The following is an 18501-nucleotide window of genomic DNA, read 5'->3' as shown; positions in this document are numbered from 1 at the left end:
CAGGAAACCAGCCAGGGAAACAGTGGGGCCCTTGGATGACCAAGGGGTCAAAGTTTTACTGAAGGAGGATAGGGAAATGGCTGAGAAGCTGAATGCATTTTTTGCCTCAGTCTTCACTGTGGAAGATGAGAAGTGTTTGCCCGCTCCAAAACCACTAATTTTGGAAGGGGTGTTGAAAGACCTGAGTTAAATTGAGGTGACAAGAGAAGAAGTCCTACAACTGATTGATGAATTGAAAACTAATAAGTCACCAGGTCCAGATGGCATACATCCAAGAGTTCTGAAAGAACTCAAAGTTGAACTTGTGGGTCTCCTGACAAAAATATGTACTCTTTCATTGAAATCTGCCTCCGTTCCTGAGGACTGGAAGGTAGCAAATGTCACCCCCATCTTTAAGAAGGGTTCCAGAGGAGATCTGGGAAATTACAGGCCAGTCAGTCTGACTTCAATACCGGGAAAGTTGGTAGAAACCATTATCAAGGACAGAATTAGTAGGCACATTGATGAACACAGGTTATTGAGGAAGACTCTGCATGGGTTCTGTAAGGGAAGATCTTGCCTCACTAACCTGTTACATTTCTTTGAGGGGGTGAACAAACATGTGAACAAAGGAGACCCAACAGATGTTGTTCACCTTGACTTCCAGAAAGCTTTTGATAAAGTTCCTCATCAAAGGCTCCTTAGTAAGCTCGAGAGTCATGGAGTAAAAGGACAGGTCCTCTTGTGGATCAAAAACTGGCTAATTAATAGGAAGCAGAGAGTGAGTATAAATGGGCAGTCTTCGCAATGGAGGACAGTAAGCAGGGCTCAGTAGTGGGTCCCATGCTCTTTAATTTGTTCATTAATGATCGAGTTGGGAGTAAGCAGTGAAGTGGCCAAGTTTGCAGATGACGCTAAATTGTTCAGGGTGGTGAAAACCAGAGAGGATTGTGAGGCACTCCAAAGGGATCTGTTGAGCCTGGGTGAGTGGGCATCAACACGGCAGATGAGGTTCAATGTGGCCAAGTGCAATGTAATGCACATTGGGGCCAAAAATCCCAGCTACAAATACAAGTTGATGGGTTGTGAACTGGCAGAGACTGACCAAGAGCGAGATCTTGGGGTTGTGGTAGATAACTCACTGAAAATGTCGAGACAGCGTGCAACTGCAATAAAAAAGGCCAACGCCATGCTGGGAATTATTAGGAAGGGAATTGAAAATAAATCAGCCAGTATCATAATGCCCCTGTATAAATTGATGGTGCAGTCTCATTTGGAATACTGTGTACAATTCTGGTTACTGTACCTCAAAAAGGATATTATAGCATTGGAAAAAGTGCAGAAAAGGGCAACTAGAATGATTAAAGGTTTGGAACACTTTCCCTGTGAAGAAAAGTTAAAACGCTTGGGGCTCTTTAGCTTGGAGAAACGTCGACTGTTGGGTGACATGATAGAGGTTTACAAGATTATGCATGGGATGGAGAAAGTAGAGAAAGAAGTCCTTTTCTCCCTTTCTCACAATACAAGAACTCGTGCGCATTCAATGAAATTGCTAAGCAGTCAGGTTAAAACAGATAAAAGGAAGTACTTCTTCACCCAAAGGGTGATTAACATGTGGAATTCACTGTCACAGGAGGTGGCAGCGGCTACAAGCATAGCCAGCTTTAAGAGGGGATAGGATAAAAATATGGAGCAGAGGTTCATCAGTGGCTATTATATGTGTGTGTGTGTGTGTATGTGTGTATATATGGCTTCTCTTATGTTTTTATGTTCACAGGGAACAAGACTTTTGATATCTTCTACTGCAGAGTTCTGATTACAAACCATTTGGGAGAATGGAAATGATCTAGCCATCTGTGTCTATGATTCTCCTCAAATATGATATTCTACAACCTCCTTTAAAAAATTTAAGCAATGATTTATGGGATAAGAAATTTTCGGGCTTTCAACCACACAATTTTGATTAGTGATTGCAACAAACAATATATATATGGGCAAGTACTCAGACATTGCCTCTAAACTGGGAATTTGAAAAGTTATATCATTTAACCTCAGTTATCATGATAGATAGCCATTAGTAGATCTAATCTCACTGAATTTGTCTAATCATTTTAAAGCCATCTAAGCTAGCAATTATCACAAGTTCTACTTTAAACAAGGGTTAGTCATCATGTTGTAAAGTTCAGATGTGCTGAAATAGCAAAGTGGAAGTTCAAAAGCAGAGCTTCACATATTTGACTCAAAGGAGTTAAAAAGATTATTATGGTATTTTATTTGCTACTTGGAATCATACTACAGATAAACAGGTCAATTCCTGAAGAATGGATTTGAACAGTTTCCACTGCATATTTAGAAGCATGGTGTTGCCATTGTACAGAAGCGTGGCTTCCTTAAACAGAACAAAAAAATGTACCGCATTTTTCGGTCCATAAGACGCTCCGGACCATAGGATGCACCTTCTTCCTGGGGGGTGATCCGCTGCCTCCACCTCCGATCCCGGCGCTTCCCCCGTGCCTGCCTGCCTGGCTCCAGCTCTGCTTCCAGCAAGCGCTGGGATCGCTCCACGCTGCCCTCACCACAAACCCAGCGCTTTGCGAGCGCCGGCTGCAGAGGGGGCAGCGTGCTTCCTCCGTGCCTGTCTGCCTGGCTCCAGTTCTGACGCTTACAGCAAGCGCCAGGATCGCTCCCTCCGCCCTCCGATCCCGGAGCTTGCTTTAAGCATCAGAGCTGGAGACAGGCAGACAGGCACGGAGGAAGCACCCGCCCCCTCCGCAAACCCAGCGCTTCGCGAGCGCCGGCTGCAGAGGGGGTGGCGTGCTTCCTCCGTGCCTGTCTGCCTGGCTCCAGCTCTGATGCTTAAAGCAAGCACCGGGATCGGAGGGCAGAGGGAGCGATCCTGGCGCTTGCTGCAAGCGTCAGAGCTGGAGCCAGGCATGGAGGAAGCACGCTGCCCCCTCCGCAGCCGGTGCTCGCAAAGCGCTGGGTTTGCGGTGGAGGCAGCATGGAGCAATCCCAGTGCTTGCTGGAAGCAGAGCTGGAGCCAGGCAGGCAGGTGCGGGGGAAGCGCCGGGATCGGATGCAGCGGCAGCGGATCGCCCCCCCTCCCCGGAGGAAGGTACGTCCTATCGTCCCTTTGCTCCATAAGATGCACACACTTTTCTCCCCACTTTTTTTTTGGGGGGGGGAGTGCATCTTATGGTCCAAAAAATATGGTAATTAGGACCGATGAAAAACAGCACAGAAAAGGAAAAGTGGGTTTTTCATGAATTTCCATTCTGTCATAAGCAGTCACAAGTAGATTAATTCTTGACCTATACCTGGTAGGGCTTAACATCTTCTGCTACCAGGAGGCAAGGAGTAGCCTTACCTCTCAATGAACACATAACCTTAGCCTCTTGGAATCCGTGAGATTCTTCAGTAATCGTCAATTTGCTACTAAAGGCAACCACATGATTAGAAACCAGTGCACAAGGGAAAAAAGAATTGTAAGTAGTGAATGAGACACATTCTCAGGAGAGCTTGAAATAACTACACAGCTGGCAAGGAATGCTGATGAACATCAGGCCCTAGGGAACCCCAAGAGTCTGTTACAGACGAATTCTGGACTGTTCACTAAGCATTAGGAGGGGGAGGCTGGCTTTCTATTACTGGGGCAGAATGGAAATTCACGGCAAACCCAATTCTCGTTTTAGTTGATGAGAAAATACATCAGGAATAGGATATGAATCATGTTGGGAAGTTTAGATCTTCTGTTTGTCTGCCACATTTGGTTAAAAGATTAGTGTGGAGCATTTTTCTGTCAAGGGATGTTTTGATACTATTTGTCAGTCAGTACTATTTGATACTATTTGTCATTTTGGGCCTATGGGGAAAGGGTGGGTTGCCCACATCAACAACTTTGAGAGAGGCACCGACATAGAGAGCAGCAGAAATGGTACATCAAACTGACAAAGTTGTCTGCAATGCTTAAAAAAAATCACAGACCGAGATGGCCTACCTAGAACCTCATATGGGATTTGCATTTGGAACAGAAGCAAATCATAAATTATCAAAATATAATTTGGGATGGGACCAGTGAACACATGATTTTTTGTTGACCAAAGAATCATGATAATTCAGAAACACTACTGTTCTTTGTATAATGTTGGGTGTGAAGACATCTGTCACCCCACTGATCACCAGGGTTGATTTGGCTGATCTGGCTGGCTAGACAGGTGCCCCCTACCTCCCTCATTGCTCCATGTGCATCCCGCCTGAAGCTGTGCACTTGCTGGAAGAGAACAACCATCCCAGATAAAAAGAGTTCTTCCGTCAAGGGTATATAATGTTCTTGCCAGGGATTTTGAACTGGTGTACAAGTACATATGAATACATTCCTCCAACCTGAATTTTAGATGACTCCAAACTGTAGGACCTAGAACAGTCATGTACCAAGCAGTTTCCTGCTCATCTGTGACAAATTAGGATCTTCACCAAGCAACCAAACAGTGAAATTTAGCTAAACATTTATTTACTTAATTAAGAGGACATATGTATCTGGCTCTGGAATTGCGGAGGTGTCTTTTTCAGCTTTCTTGTTTAATCTCTAAAAGACCAAACTGATAATACTAATCACTCAGCATTCTAAGTAATGCAAACATTACCTACAAGAACTCTGTAATACAGGCCAGTAAAACAACCCAGGCTCTGATTTGGATGGCCCAGGCTAGCCCAATCTTGTCAGATCTCAGAAGCTAAGTAGGGACAGCCCTGGTGTGTATTTAGATGGGAGACTTCCAAGGAATACCAGAGCTGGGAAACAGAAGCAGACAATGACAAACAACTTCTGAATGTCTCTTGCCTTGAAAACCTTACAGGATCACCACAGGTCAGATGTGACTTGACAGTGCTTTTTACCACCCAACAGAATCTTCATACTACAGAAAACTGGTCAGCAACTAAGACAGAAGATAGCTTACCTAACATCATCTAGTGAGTTTGTGGCTAAAGAAAGATTTCAAACAAGGACTTCCCAGCTTTATTCCAATGCTCCAGAATGTCTCAAATGAGGACTATCACTGAAAGCAGCAATGCTAATTAAAAGGCTGCCCCATAAACCCCAGGCCAGTACCACAAGTCAAGGAGGATGATTAAGCACTAGCTGAATGTCAACTGAAAGTTTCGTGGTTAACCAGGCAAGCAAATTATTTATCTTTTTCTCCCCACTCATGGGCCACGGCATTTAAACCTCCATATTTATTAGCGTTTGCATATCACTGCAGAAACACATGTCTGGAGGTCTGAAAATTCTGCTTTGCTCAAGGCAGAAAAGTAGTGATTCGTAGAATTCAGAAGGAGCTGATGGGATGAGATAACGGAATTCTTGGGCAGAGATGCTCTTTTAATTGGAATGGAACTGATAGGATGTTAATTTGAATAAAGTATTTAAGGGGGCAATAAACTATGCTTAGCATTTCAAAGGGAGCTGCTCCTATGATCAGCAAAAAACAAACTAACCAACCAACCAACAAAAACACCAACACCCTTTGGTTCATAAACTGAAAGTCATCTAACTTTAATTTCTGTTTTTTTTGTTTTCCCAGATTAGGGATAAATTAAAGCCTGGTTAAATTGCTGTACATGAACAAGAAAACAGACGAAAACAACAACAAGGTTTAAGAGAGAATTCTCTTAAATGTTTTGAGTATTAATCTATTTCAGTTTCAGTTCCTCATTAAGCCAAACATAGCCCATCCCCCCCCCCCAAAAAAACCTGCTAATACTGAATAGCTGTACAGGTAACACAGCTCCCACCACCAGCCCTCTTTTGCCCCCAGAAGGATCTCCTTTGAATACCAGTCAGAAAGTCTTGAAGGACCTCCAACCAGACTCACAAATCCACTTACGATTTGAGTACTTGGATTTGGAAACCCTTAAATACAACTACTTCTGTTCAGCTGTCTTGTATCTTTGGCATTCCTCTACCTTGGTGGAGGGGAACCCAACACGATATGGGTGTTATTCTAAGGACATGCATGAGCAGTGCAGTTCTTAACAGGAGAAGGGGAATGGTTTACTGACGATGCTCAGATAAACACCCTTCTTCCCTTGCTCCTTGTGCATGTGCAGTTCAAGTACATGAACAACAATGTGGACACTGCTTAAGAGTGTCCCACTAGAGACATTCATAAATAGCTCCTCTGGCAGTGGATGGGCTCCAGCTTGATACAGGGCATGAAGCAGCCCAAAATAACAGATTTACATGTGGAAAAGGACAAGAGCCTGCTTTGGAACCAATCCTATTCCCTGTGGATCTGCTATGAAGAAGAAGGTTTAGATGTTCATCTTGCCAGACAAACAGCCAACAGGGGAAGAAAGGCAATGCTTCCTAAGATCACGGTGAGATGTAATGAAAATTTGAAGGGCAGTATGATTCAGCAATGCTCCTCAGACTGGAAGTGAGCAGCAACAGGTTTTCAAGTGATATATCTTGGGGGAAAGACTGGTGCAAATCAATTTACGTAGTGTGCTACACCAGCAGCAACTCGATATGCATTTCTGAAATTGTACAGTGTTCCATAGGTCATCCTTCGAACTGAGAACTACCAAAATTATCTCACCTTTCTCATATAGTTCCTCCATGGCTGTCCAGGTTTCTGCTCTGACTTCTCGATTGCTTTTGCCAGGGATGTGAGCATCAGGCCAATGCACCAAAAAAAGATCTAAATGGTGGGGGGGGAAACAATTTTTAAAAAACTAATGAACAACTCTAAATTTCTATAGTGCATACATACAACAACTGAAAAGATCCTAATACACAAGGAAACCAGTTTGCTCAATTGCAAGTGACATGGCCTCCACCACTGGACCAAAAAGAGAGACAGATTTCAGTTTTTACAAAATTCCAGCTCTACAGATCCTTATGCAGAAGCCTAAATATCCAGGTAAGTACCATTTTCAAGATACTCGCAGAAGCAGCTGTTCTACAGATATTCATGTACAAAAGAGCTTTGTATGCCAAAACCAGCTCCAAGGAGAATAGCTTAGCAACCATGAGAACTGCAAGACCTCTGGCCTGCCTCAATACATGGGACTTTTATCCTTCTTGTGTCAGGACCGCTACAATTTTGCAAAGAAGCAGCATCTCGAGTCTCATTTGTTTTTAAGGAAGGTTATGTTTCACCTGAAGTTGTATAAGGTTTTTTTTACTACGTATATTTAAGTTGAACCAAAAAGTGAATATAATGGAAGTTAGGGAAAGTATCTTGGTGATAAACATCAACTGCACCATTAGCCTGTTTAATTCACCACAGTAGAAGAGAGGGAATGTTAACTGCCATGTTTGTAAGGTTACTTATAAATCCTTTCAAAATCCATGGCACGCTAGAGGTTATACAGTATTTATACAGGCCTACTAAATGTGCAGTTTACCAAGATGAACGCAGCACTCCAGATGCAGATTATATTTTGTTCAGAGTATTTTTTGTTTTGCTTGTGTCTCAGTCTCAGGCAAACAGCAAAAACAGGAGGCTTACTAAGATCCAGGCAGGCTGCCATATGTGACTGCTACTGGGCTGTATTTGCATTTGACAGTCACAAGTTGTACAGGGCTATTAGACAACACCAGCATCAGTGAATATGGAGCCACTGAGGCCCAAGCATCACTTCTCTGGACCTGCCACATACTTGGAAAGAGGGGAGGGGCACAAACACACCACCAATCATGCATGTTCAATTCCATGAGTCACAAAAGAAAATTATCTGTTTTATTTCTAAAATCACATGAGCAACATGGTAGTTGGCTTACAGTCTGATCCAATTAAAGAGGTATCTGTTTCCCATGAATCCTAGGATTAACTGGTGTCAGAAGTGGATAAAAGGTTTTACAATCACTATATTCCCAAAAGCAGCTGTTTATTATTTTCATACAGGAGAGAATGGCAACTGTTCACTTTTATGGGAAAATTAGTGTATTTGGGGTAACAGTAGAAGCTTCCCAACTTCTGTGCCCCTAACCACTCCTACTCTAGTTCTTGAGAAACAAGCCTATTTCCATCACATATCTCCATCTAAAGATCATTTCTAGGTCACTCTAGAGCACTGGCAAGTTGATCATTGGCTTTTTATATAAGGTAGTGTTTTACAATTATTACCTTCAGCACCCTAACAGTTAAAAGGAGTGGCTCACTTTTATTCTCTTTAACAGCCAACAACTAGAGTCATCCAGAGAATCTGACATAGCCAGGATTTGAACTCAGATCTTAAAGGTCCCAGTCTAGTATCCTATCCCCTTGTCCATACTGATTAAAAAATGCTGATAACTGAATTTAGCTGACAAATCTGGTTAAGAGACAAATATTCCACTTGCCACTGCAAATGAATAGACAACTGGCAAATATCCAGTAGATCCATCATACTTGTATTGACAACCAAGCAGAAAAAGGATTGCGCTGAAGAAGGGAACAGAATTTAGGATTACAGCTCAAAACAAGAAATGACTCATGAAATGCTTACTCATCATTTGGAATAGCTAAATTTGCAGCCTCAGGCAACAGTGCTAAAAATGAATTGTTTAGAAGGGGGAAGAAAAGTGACACCCTTTGCATTTTATACATACTCAATTATGAAATATGTGCACTTTATGTCAAATGCAAAGGGTGTGTGCACATGGAAGCTTAATCTATTTTAAAATGGAAGGCAATGATCCCAGATCAGATCTGGCTCACATTTATTTTTAAGAGGCATGTAGCCACACACACTCATCGACAAGTGCTTTTCAAGTTTGCCATCTATGCATATATATTTATTTAGATATTTATACCCTTCTTTTGGGTCTTATAGGAACCCTAAAGTAGTTTACAACATCATTCTTCCCTCTTCCCTTTTAGCCTAGCAACCACTCTGTGAAAAAGTTAGGCAAAGAGGAGGGGGAGGTGTTTTTACATTCAGTTTGATCCAGAGTTTTAGAGTTTTCAAATCGTCTGCCACCATTCCACTTTAATTATTTTCCTTTCACATTTATGGATTTGCTCTGCTCATTTTGCATAGCCAGACTTCTATATTGCCTGCTGAAAGCGTTTCAATTTGGCAGGGGGGGGGGTCTCAGATCAGAGGGCAGCTGGAATACCAGTGCTTAGATTGCTTGGAAATCGAGTCAACACTGTAAAAGCAATACAAATTTACATTACAGGATGAGGCAAGCAATGATATGTAAAAATTTCAAGTGCTGTCAGTTCTCATGCAAATTACTGTTGGCGAGGAGTCTTTTAAAACGCATGAAAACTTCTACAACGTGAGTTTGAAATGCCTGTAGAGAAATGACCAGATCAAAACTAGTTTTGAGAAAAACGTTGTAGCAGCAGCACCGGAACCCATCTCACCGAAACAAATGTAGATGCTTCGGGCAGCAATGATGCAAAACAGTTGTGAGAATGTTAGGTAGTGTAAAAGGTGAATTTCCAATGCGGTGAAAGAGAGTCACAAACTGTAAGTGTAAAAACACCCAGAAAGAGAGAGAGAGAGAGACTGGCCAAAGGTCATGCAGTGAGCTTTCACAGCAGAGTGGAGATTCACAGATCCTAATCTGATACTATAACCACAACACCACATGGATATTAAAAATAAAATGAAAGCCTGCCCAGACATCACTAAGCAAAACTATAATACCGCTTTATAGTCTGAATAAATTTTTAAAAGCATCCTGCTGCTGGTTTTACATGCAGCTTTTATTGCCACTTAAGGGTCATTATGTTGCTTTAAAACTGATTACTGTTGCATTTATTATCAATCATTTTAATTGTAAACTGTCTGGAAGACTGAAATGTTATGGTGTGTACTAATATATACAGTCTTATATACTAATATAGTCTTATGCATGCTTAAGAAAGAATAGATCCCAATAACTTCCGTGGTGCTTTTGTCAAAGTACACTTATGGTTAGACTGCAAGTTCCACTGATTCCGGTGGGGGAGTTAATTAAGCATGTCTTTAGAGAAAACAACATTCTTTGGATGCACATCTTAGGTTCACTACAATCAAGCTGAAGTTATTCAGTGGCCAATCAGAACCTCAGCTTGGATTGCCAAAAAGGAAACCAATACACCTCAATTATGTATAATCCATTCAATCTGCCATAGCAAACTGATAAATCTCTCATTAATTTTCAGTGGTTGTAATTGTCAAAGCCTAGAAGAAAAAGCTGCTTGTCATTCAAAAAGGTAATACTTGCTTTTCATAGCTGGCAGCAGTTAGCAGTTAGCATGATTCTAAAAGGAACTAATGCTTGTGACTTCGTTGAAATTCAACACAAAGTGTAAACTGATAACAAGGACTAGAATGCGAGTCAAAACACAGATGGGGAAATTTTATATATTCTGCAAAAATGTTAGTTTCAGTGTAGTTTAAATCCTAAGGAATGCAACCTCCAGAGCCAAATTGAGGGGATATTTCTTTCATTTTGTATTTATTCAACACAAATGTGAAAGTATAAGTTAAAAGGGGAAAAATGAAAATCATGGTATACCAAAAAGAAATGCAAGTCATGGACTGTGTTTATTAAAATATCATCCCAGAACTGATTATATATTTCTTATGGCTCTGTAATCTGGTGTGATTTTGATACAAACTTGCAGATTATGTCTGCAAAATGATCATTTGCCCACATACCTTTGGAAATACAATAACACAAAAATTAGGAAATGAGAAATTTTGTGCAGATCAACACAACTATATATTACATAGAGAATTTAACAGCTTGATGTATCTTCTCATTTAGGGGTAAAGATTTGGAAATAATTCCTGTGCAAATCCTCTTTGATTGTATACAAGATTTCAGTTTGCAGAGACTATCTCCTACAGTGAATATTAATTTTCATATTAAAGCTCAACTTTAGTGGATTGTGCCTGCTGTTTAATAGAGAAATAAACAACAATGTTAAGATTTTACAGTTCTAATTTGACATTTGCAATCTGACATTAGATATTAGATATTAGATATTAGAAGTAGGAAACCAGCCAGGGAGGCAGTGGGGCCCTTGGATGACCATGGGGTAAAAGGATTACTGAAGGAGGATAGGGAAATGGCTGAAAAGCTAAATGAATTTTTTGCCTCCGTCTTCACTGTAGAAGACGAGAACTTTTTGCCCGCCCCAGAACCACTAATTTTGGAAGGGGTGTTGAAAGACCTGAGTCAGATTGAGGTGACAAATGAGGAGGTCCTACAACTGATAGGCAAATTAAAAACTAATAAGTCACCGGGTCCGGATGGCATACATCCGAGAGTTCTGAAGGAACTCAAAGTTGAACTTGTGGATCTTCTAACAAAAATCTGTAATCTTTCATTGAAATCTGCCTCCATTCCTGAGGACTGGAAGGTAGCAAATGTCACCCCCATCTTTAAAAAAGGTTCCAGAGGAGATCCGGGAAACTACAGGCCAGTCAGTCTGACTTCAATACCGGGAAAGTTGGTAGAAACCATTATCAAGGACAGAATGAGTAGGCACATTGATGAACACGGGTTATTGAGGAAGACTCAGCATGGGTTCTGCAAGGGAAGATCTTGCCTCACTAACCTGTTGCATTTCTTTGAGGGGGTGAACAAACATGTGGACAAAGGAGACCCGATAGATGTTGTTTACCTTGACTTCCAGAAAGCTTTTGATAAAGTTCCTCATCAAAGGCTCCTTAGAAAGCTTGAGAATCATGGAGTAAAAGGACAGGTCCTCTTGTGGATCAAAAACTGGCTGAGTAATAGGAAGCAGAGAGTGAGTATAAATGGGCAGTCTTCGCAGTGGAGGACGGTAAGCAGTGGGGTGCCGCAGGGCTCGGTACTGGGTCCCATGCTTTTTAACTTGTTCATAAATGATTTAGAGTTCGGAGTGAGCAGTGAAGTGGCCAAGTTTGCAGATGACACTAAATTGTTCAGGGTGGTGAGAACCAGAGAGGATTGTGAGGAACTCCAAAGGGATCTGTTGAGGCTGGGTGAGTGGGCGTCAACGTGGCAGATGCGGTTCAATGTGGCCAAGTGCAAAGTAATGCACATTGGGGCTAAGAATCCCAGCTACAAATACAAGTTGATGGGGTGTGAACTGGCAGAGACTGATCAAGAGAGAGATCTTGGGGTCATGATAGATAACTCACTGAAAGTGTCAAGACAGTGTGCGTTTGCAATAAAAAAGGCCAATGCCATGCTGGGAATTATTAGGAAGGGAATTGAAAACAAATCAGCCAGTATCATAATGCCCCTGTATAAATCGATGGTGCGGTCTCATTTGGAGTACTGTGTGCAGTTCTGGTCGCCGCACCTCAAAAAGGATATTATAGCTTTAGAGAAGGTGCAGAGAAGGGCAACTAGAATGATTAAAGGGCTGGAGCACTTTCCCTATGAGGAAAGGTTGAAACGCTTGGGACTCTTTAGCTTGGAGAAACGTCGACTGCGGGGTGACATGATAGAGGTTTACAAGATAATGCATGGAATGGAGAAAGTAGAGAAAGAAGTACTTTTCTCCCTTTCTCACAATACAAGAACTCGTGGGCATTCGATGAAATTGCTGAGCAGACAGGTTAAGACGGATAAAAGGAAGTACTTCTTCACCCAAAGGGTGATTAACAAGTGGAATTCACTGCCACAGGAGGTGGTGGCGGCCACAAGTATAGCCACCTTCAAGAGGGGTTTAGATAAAAATATGGAGCACAGGTCCATCAGTGGCTATTAGCCACAGTGTATGGAGCACAGGTCCATCAGTGGCTATTAGCCACAGTGTATGTGTGTATATAACATTTTTTGCCACTGTGTGACACAGAGTGTTGGACTTGATGGGCCGTTGGCCTGATCCAACATGGCTTCTCTTATGTTCTTATGACAAAAATGTAATACCTGAAGGGGAGGGAGGTGACTGCTGCAGTTCTTAACATTTTTGCTTCTAAACCCAAAAATATATTTACCTGCCTACAAGGTGGTTCAAACACGATCTCAATATACATACACAGGGCATGGTTCAAATAACATGAAGGGTTATTAAATCCAGGTGGGCACCTGTGTTGGTCTGAAGCAGTAGAACAAAGTAGGAGCCAAGTAGCACCTTTAAGACCAACAAAGTTTTATTCAAAATGTAAGTTTTCTCGTGTATACACACTTCTTCAGATGAGGAATATAGGTACAGTGAGCAGAGCTACATATAGCTGGTAGGCAGTGGTTTAGAATGCAAAATGGTATAAAGTTAAAATCCAGGGGCAGAAGGGTTATTGTCATGGCTGGTCACGAGGAGACAAACTTGCAGTAGTGTCTGGAGTGGGCGGTTCAACAGCAGCAAACACAACAGAGCAATTGGGGAGAGATTCAGTTTTCTCAGACTGAAGAGTCAGTCCAGAAGTAGAAGTTATTAGAGAAGAAGAAGAAGATATTGGATTTATATCCCGCCCTCCACTCCGAAGAGTCTCAGAGCGGCTCACAATCTCCTTTACCTTCCTCCCCCACAACAGACACCCTGTGAGGTGGGTGGGGCTGGAGAGGGCTCTCACAGTGGCAGAACCTAGTAGCGCCTTCTCCCCAGATCCCCTATTGAGTTAGTTGGAAGTGAAGGACTGAGCAATGTCTCTTGCACAAAGCTCACCAGGAATCCAGAGGGGGCAGCAGAGCTAATAAAGCGGGTAGATCAGATTCCTCAGCATCTTTCTGCCTGTCTCCTAGTTTACCTAAACTGCTACTCTCAGGGACCTCCTTCCTTCTGGCAAACCCTCCTTCTTAATCTAACCTCCATGAGGGCACAATTTGTTCTCTTTATATCCTAGCTCAAAGGGAGTGCTACAATGTCTATTCTTCCTTTCCAATCATGTAATTCCTTAAGGATAAAGGACACTCATGTCCTTAAAGTAACAAGCCGTTGTAACCCTGGCATCAGCCTATGTAACTAGGGGTGGTCTTTCAATGTGAGTAGAGATACCCCAACACAATGGAAAACATCACAACCTCCTAAAGCACTGCACCCCAGAAAGCCAGGCTTGGCACAAGAGACGTGTTTTGCCACAACCAACAGATATTGGCCTGAGAGACATACAGACTCAATGGACAAATGCTATTGCCAGACTCTCCCCCAAGTCTCCCACCCCCCTCCTTTCCATCTCTTCCTCTTCCTCTTTATTATTCTATAGCTCAAGACTAATGGCTGAGAACGCAGTTCATTGTCTAGCTCAGGCAATGACAATAGCTTTAATGGATTATGCCTGATAATGTGTTTCCTGACTGCCTTCCTGCCATATCTTGGAATTTATGGCATTCCAGGTAATCACATAACCCCCCAAGTGATCCCTCTATTTGTTTGTCCATATTTACATTTCTTCCTTTTGTGCTAGGCTACTGAGATAACTAGGCTACTGAGATTTACATTTCTTCCTTTTGTGCTAAGCTAGCACCATGCAGCCTATATCCACACATCCATTGAGTAACATCCTTCTTTTGTCTAACGTGTGGGAAAACTCAAACATGACTTTTGTCAAGACCTCCTAAACCAGGGGTGGGGAACATCAGGCCCCACTTGGTCTGGCCCTCAGGGATTGTTGGACCGAGCCTCCCTCCCTCTCTCTCCTGGGCATTGTGAAGGACTGCTGCTGGGATGCCATTAAAGGTCTGCTGGCAGCAGCTGAAGAGAGGGTGGCAGGGGTGGGAGCCAGCTACCACCAGTTCAATTTGCACATGATTATCCCAGGGTGAGGTCAGACATTCGGAAAATCCCGCTACGGGCATGAGTGGAGTCCGGAAGCATGTCGGATTTTACCTGGTCGTTCACACGTCAACATCTGTGAACAGCTCGTGTGCGTCCCACACTGATGCGCCTTGCTCGCGGATTATTTTGCTACCACTTTAAATCCGGATCATGACGCTTCCTGAGCGCTTCCTGAGCTGATGTTTGTGTTTGAACGCGCAATCGTTGCTGAGTCGCAACAGCGCTTCCCGCCACAAGCAAAATAAGGATATCACTGCGCGATCGAATGAATGGACCTCGAGAAATCGAAAAATCGCTTATTAGCGGCTGTGTACGTAAGCAAAAGTAATTTTCAAAAATAGATCTTAACTGCATTGACTAGGGATGTGAGCAGTTTAGAAATATCTGAAGATTTTCCGGCATGTGAGGCGATCTTTTCAGATAAGTAGTGCCTGCCCGGCCATTTTTTTCCCTTCATTTTAGTTCATTGCGTAATAACGATATTTCACAGCTTCGAAATTTCAATGAAGTGCCATACAGCATACACAACACATGCGTCAGGTTTTTTTAAAAATTTAATTCCTTGTGTAATAGTGATATTACTATTAAGTAATGGCAGTAGTTAGAAGCATAAAGGGCTGTGGAGGATGCTACAGCTGCAGCCAATCCATAAGCAGAAGCGGCACACGTGATGCGGTTTGCCCACGAAAAGAAGGGGAGCCTCACTGTTACGTTGTTATGTAGTAACGCAACCAGACTTGCGCTTAAAAAAAATGAATGGTTGCCAGGGCGCCTGGAGAACTGAGCTCGCACACGTCTGTCCAGAGATTGCGGGCAAAACTATCCAGGAATATAACGGACTTATGTGTGCAAGCAGCCACGAGTGTTGGCAGGCACTCTACACCGGTGCATGCAGAGTGCCTGCTAGCACAACGAGCGTCTTGCCATCGTCGCGGGGGCCAGCCGTGGAACGGAAGAGACTGCGCCACCAAGGAGCTATCCAGGCGATCGGTTCTGAACTTAGTAGAAGGCTGACGTACACACCAATGTCACCTTTAGCGTTCAAACAACAGTCTTCCCCATGAATGGATTGCCACTATTTGAAAATAGGCCAGCGCAAACACAAACGCGCATGCGCTCAAACGAATCCAAATAAGCTGTTAGCGCCCAGCACTGCGCCTGCGCTAATGCGGATTGCTGCCATCTGAAAATAGTTCCGGCAGGGCGCTGTGATCGAGCAGCGACGGGATCAACATGGGAACTCCACGCTGTCTGATCGGGGAACTGGCTGCAACGGATTATTTGAGAGACGCGTTAAAGACGCTTTAAAGATGCGTTAGTGATGGATTTAATGTAAGTGTGACCGCACCCCCAGATGGTGTGGCCTAATATGCTAATGAGTGTGTGACCTAATATGCTAATATTAGGGGATGTGGTCTAATATGGCTGGACCTAGGCATTTGCCTAGGGTGGCAGGCTGGGGTGTGTGTGTGTACTGAATTAGGCTCTTCCCACATGACTTCAAATAAAAAACCCCAATTATTTGCATTAATTTTGCCATTCTGAATCATTCTCCCTTGGTGGACCACTGTTTTTTAAGTTGATAATTTTGTATGGCCCACAAATGAAGTTATAAATATCCAAATGGCCCTTGGCAGGAAAAAGGTTCCCCACCCCTATCCTAAACCCATCATGCCATTGTCATAGTAGCTCACCCATATTAGCATACCTTCAGGATACGTTTTAAGGTATGAATATACTGAGTTTTGCCCATGCTCAGTGTGTCTCGCCGGGCACCCATAATGCAGCACCCCTGGTTTATATCAGGTCCACATTCTCAGCCCATAGACTTGTCCACTCTCCAAGATTGGTAACATATCACCATACCTCCCTTCCCCTCCTAGCTCACCCACTAATTACTTTAATTTCACTATCTTTGTGGATATATGAACAAATCAGTGTGTATATTCAAATTCTATTATTTTTCTATAATAAAACTTATTATTCTTTCATAATTGGCCTGGTTCTTGAGTCCAAATAAAGGGTCTATCAGGGAAAAATCTCTGTAAACACAGATAGCAGTTCCCGTTTTCACCCTGCCTCTTACTAAACTCTGCCTTAGTTGCTAAATTCCCCAACCTAAAGGTCAAAGGCAAAAATAATTCTGTCAGGGGTAACACCATGAAGTACACTTCATTCCTAATGCTGCCTCAACCTCTTGCTGAGTAAAACCCAGCTCTAAGCTAAGAGGGTAGGTTGTTGCAGAACCATCCTCTAGCTAAGGCACAGTGGTAGAGCTGAAGCCTGTTCTGGCCCGTACAAGCAGTTCTCTTTTCAAGCTATCATTTGGGGGCAGAGAATAAGGCTTGATCTGTGCATGCAGCAAAATAAGGGGGGAAAGCTCTGAGCTGGTAGAATGGATGGTACCTCTTTAGAGAGGCACAGGACTCACACTTAGAGCTCCTGTGGGTTTTTTTTTAACTCTTTACAATGTATAGGCTGAGCTGGAACCCATTTCTCAGATGCATTCTGTACTGGTGGGGCAAGGTTCTACACAGGAGAGCAGTTTTTTTTTTTTAAAGATATCCTTTGTTTGCAGACTGAAACAGTACAGTCCATTCTGCCAACTCAGGATTTTTTCATCTTAGTTTGCCATCTAGGCCTAAGAGGCTTAGGTGACATTGCTGCCATAATTTCCAATTCATATTAGAGTTGCACCTTTTGTGTATAAAGGGGGAAATGTGTGTGAATTCAACGCCTGTTTCAGCATCTTGTCACATGCTCAAGCCAAGAAAAATCACTGGTGCTACACTGCTGTAAATCTGCACAGACTCAACTGGCAGGCTGCTTGCAAAAAGGAAAGATATCAAGACACATGCTTGTAAAGGGTTCTCTTTGGTTACTGCTCTAAGAGCACTTCTGGCAACAAAAGAGGAGAATATCTATTGAGGCGCATACTTTTGGAGCAATGAACACAAAGAGGAGTCTTCACTGAAGTGATTAAGTTCCCCAAATGAATTGTGGCATTCAAAAGGTGCTACCAAAAGAAAACTAAATTATTTCCTGGAAATGAACCAAGATTTCTTTCATCAGCATTCAGCACCAGGCTTATGGCAAGAAGCAGAATGAAAATAAAAAGGTTTTATTCTCACAACAGCGTTTTTATCCTCATTTTGTTGTGAGGATACAAAGAAGAGGAGAGTGCGGTTTCAGTCCCCATTGTGGAAAAAAGGCAGGGTATAAATGAATTAAATAATAAATATAGATTAAGATGAGAGGCAGATAAACAATAAGTTGGTAATGGCTAGGAAGGAGAGAATGAGGCAGGGAAAGGGGAGAGGATATGGGATTTCCCATGAGGAAGGAAAGAGGAAATAGTGTGGGGAGAGGGATACAGAGAAAAGTGAGGTACACCCCCCCCCCCCAAGTCCTTGAGGGTTCCTGTGATGTACTGTGCTTTTAGAAGGGCTGTACAAACAGGTCAAGGACTGTGAAGGGTTAATTCTTCACAAAACCAGAGAGCCCTGAGTGAAGGCTGCCCCAAGGAATCTGGTTAGCATCAGCTGAGCAGAGAGGGGGAAAAACACACATGAGGAGGTTGAAAAAAACCCAAATGATAAAACAAACACTTTAGCTTCAAGAAATGGAAGCCTTCAGTGGCTGCTGCCAGGTAACCACAGAATTCTAGGCTTGGTTCCTTAGAGTAAAAGGAAGGGGGAAGAGGCAGGGCCCTTTCCAGGTCTGCTTTGGCTTTTAAGGAAGACTTTTGGAGGAGAGGACCCACAGGAGAGCCATGAGAGGCAAGGCAGAGGAAAAGGACAATTATGTAAGGTTGAGTCCCTAT

At 42.8% G+C, this 18501-nt stretch overlaps 1 protein-coding gene across 2 annotated transcripts in view; it reads right to left on the bottom strand.

The window, feature by feature from the left end:
* LOC132566843 (uncharacterized oxidoreductase ZK1290.5-like) overlaps nt 1-18501 on the bottom strand; it is a 101382-nt gene that overhangs the window by 48853 nt on the left and 34028 nt on the right. For both annotated transcript variants that reach the window (XM_060232278.1, XM_060232277.1), the window contains exon 3: nt 6579-6680. In XM_060232278.1, the coding sequence (XP_060088261.1) occupies nt 6579-6680 (102 nt within the window). The remainder of the gene's footprint in view (nt 1-6578; nt 6681-18501) is intronic.

The sequence above is a fragment of the Heteronotia binoei genome, chromosome 2 (assembly GCF_032191835.1).
Source record: "Heteronotia binoei isolate CCM8104 ecotype False Entrance Well chromosome 2, APGP_CSIRO_Hbin_v1, whole genome shotgun sequence".
Taxonomy (NCBI): Eukaryota; Metazoa; Chordata; class Lepidosauria; order Squamata; family Gekkonidae; genus Heteronotia; species Heteronotia binoei.
This window is presented reverse-complemented; position numbering and strand designations above follow the sequence as displayed.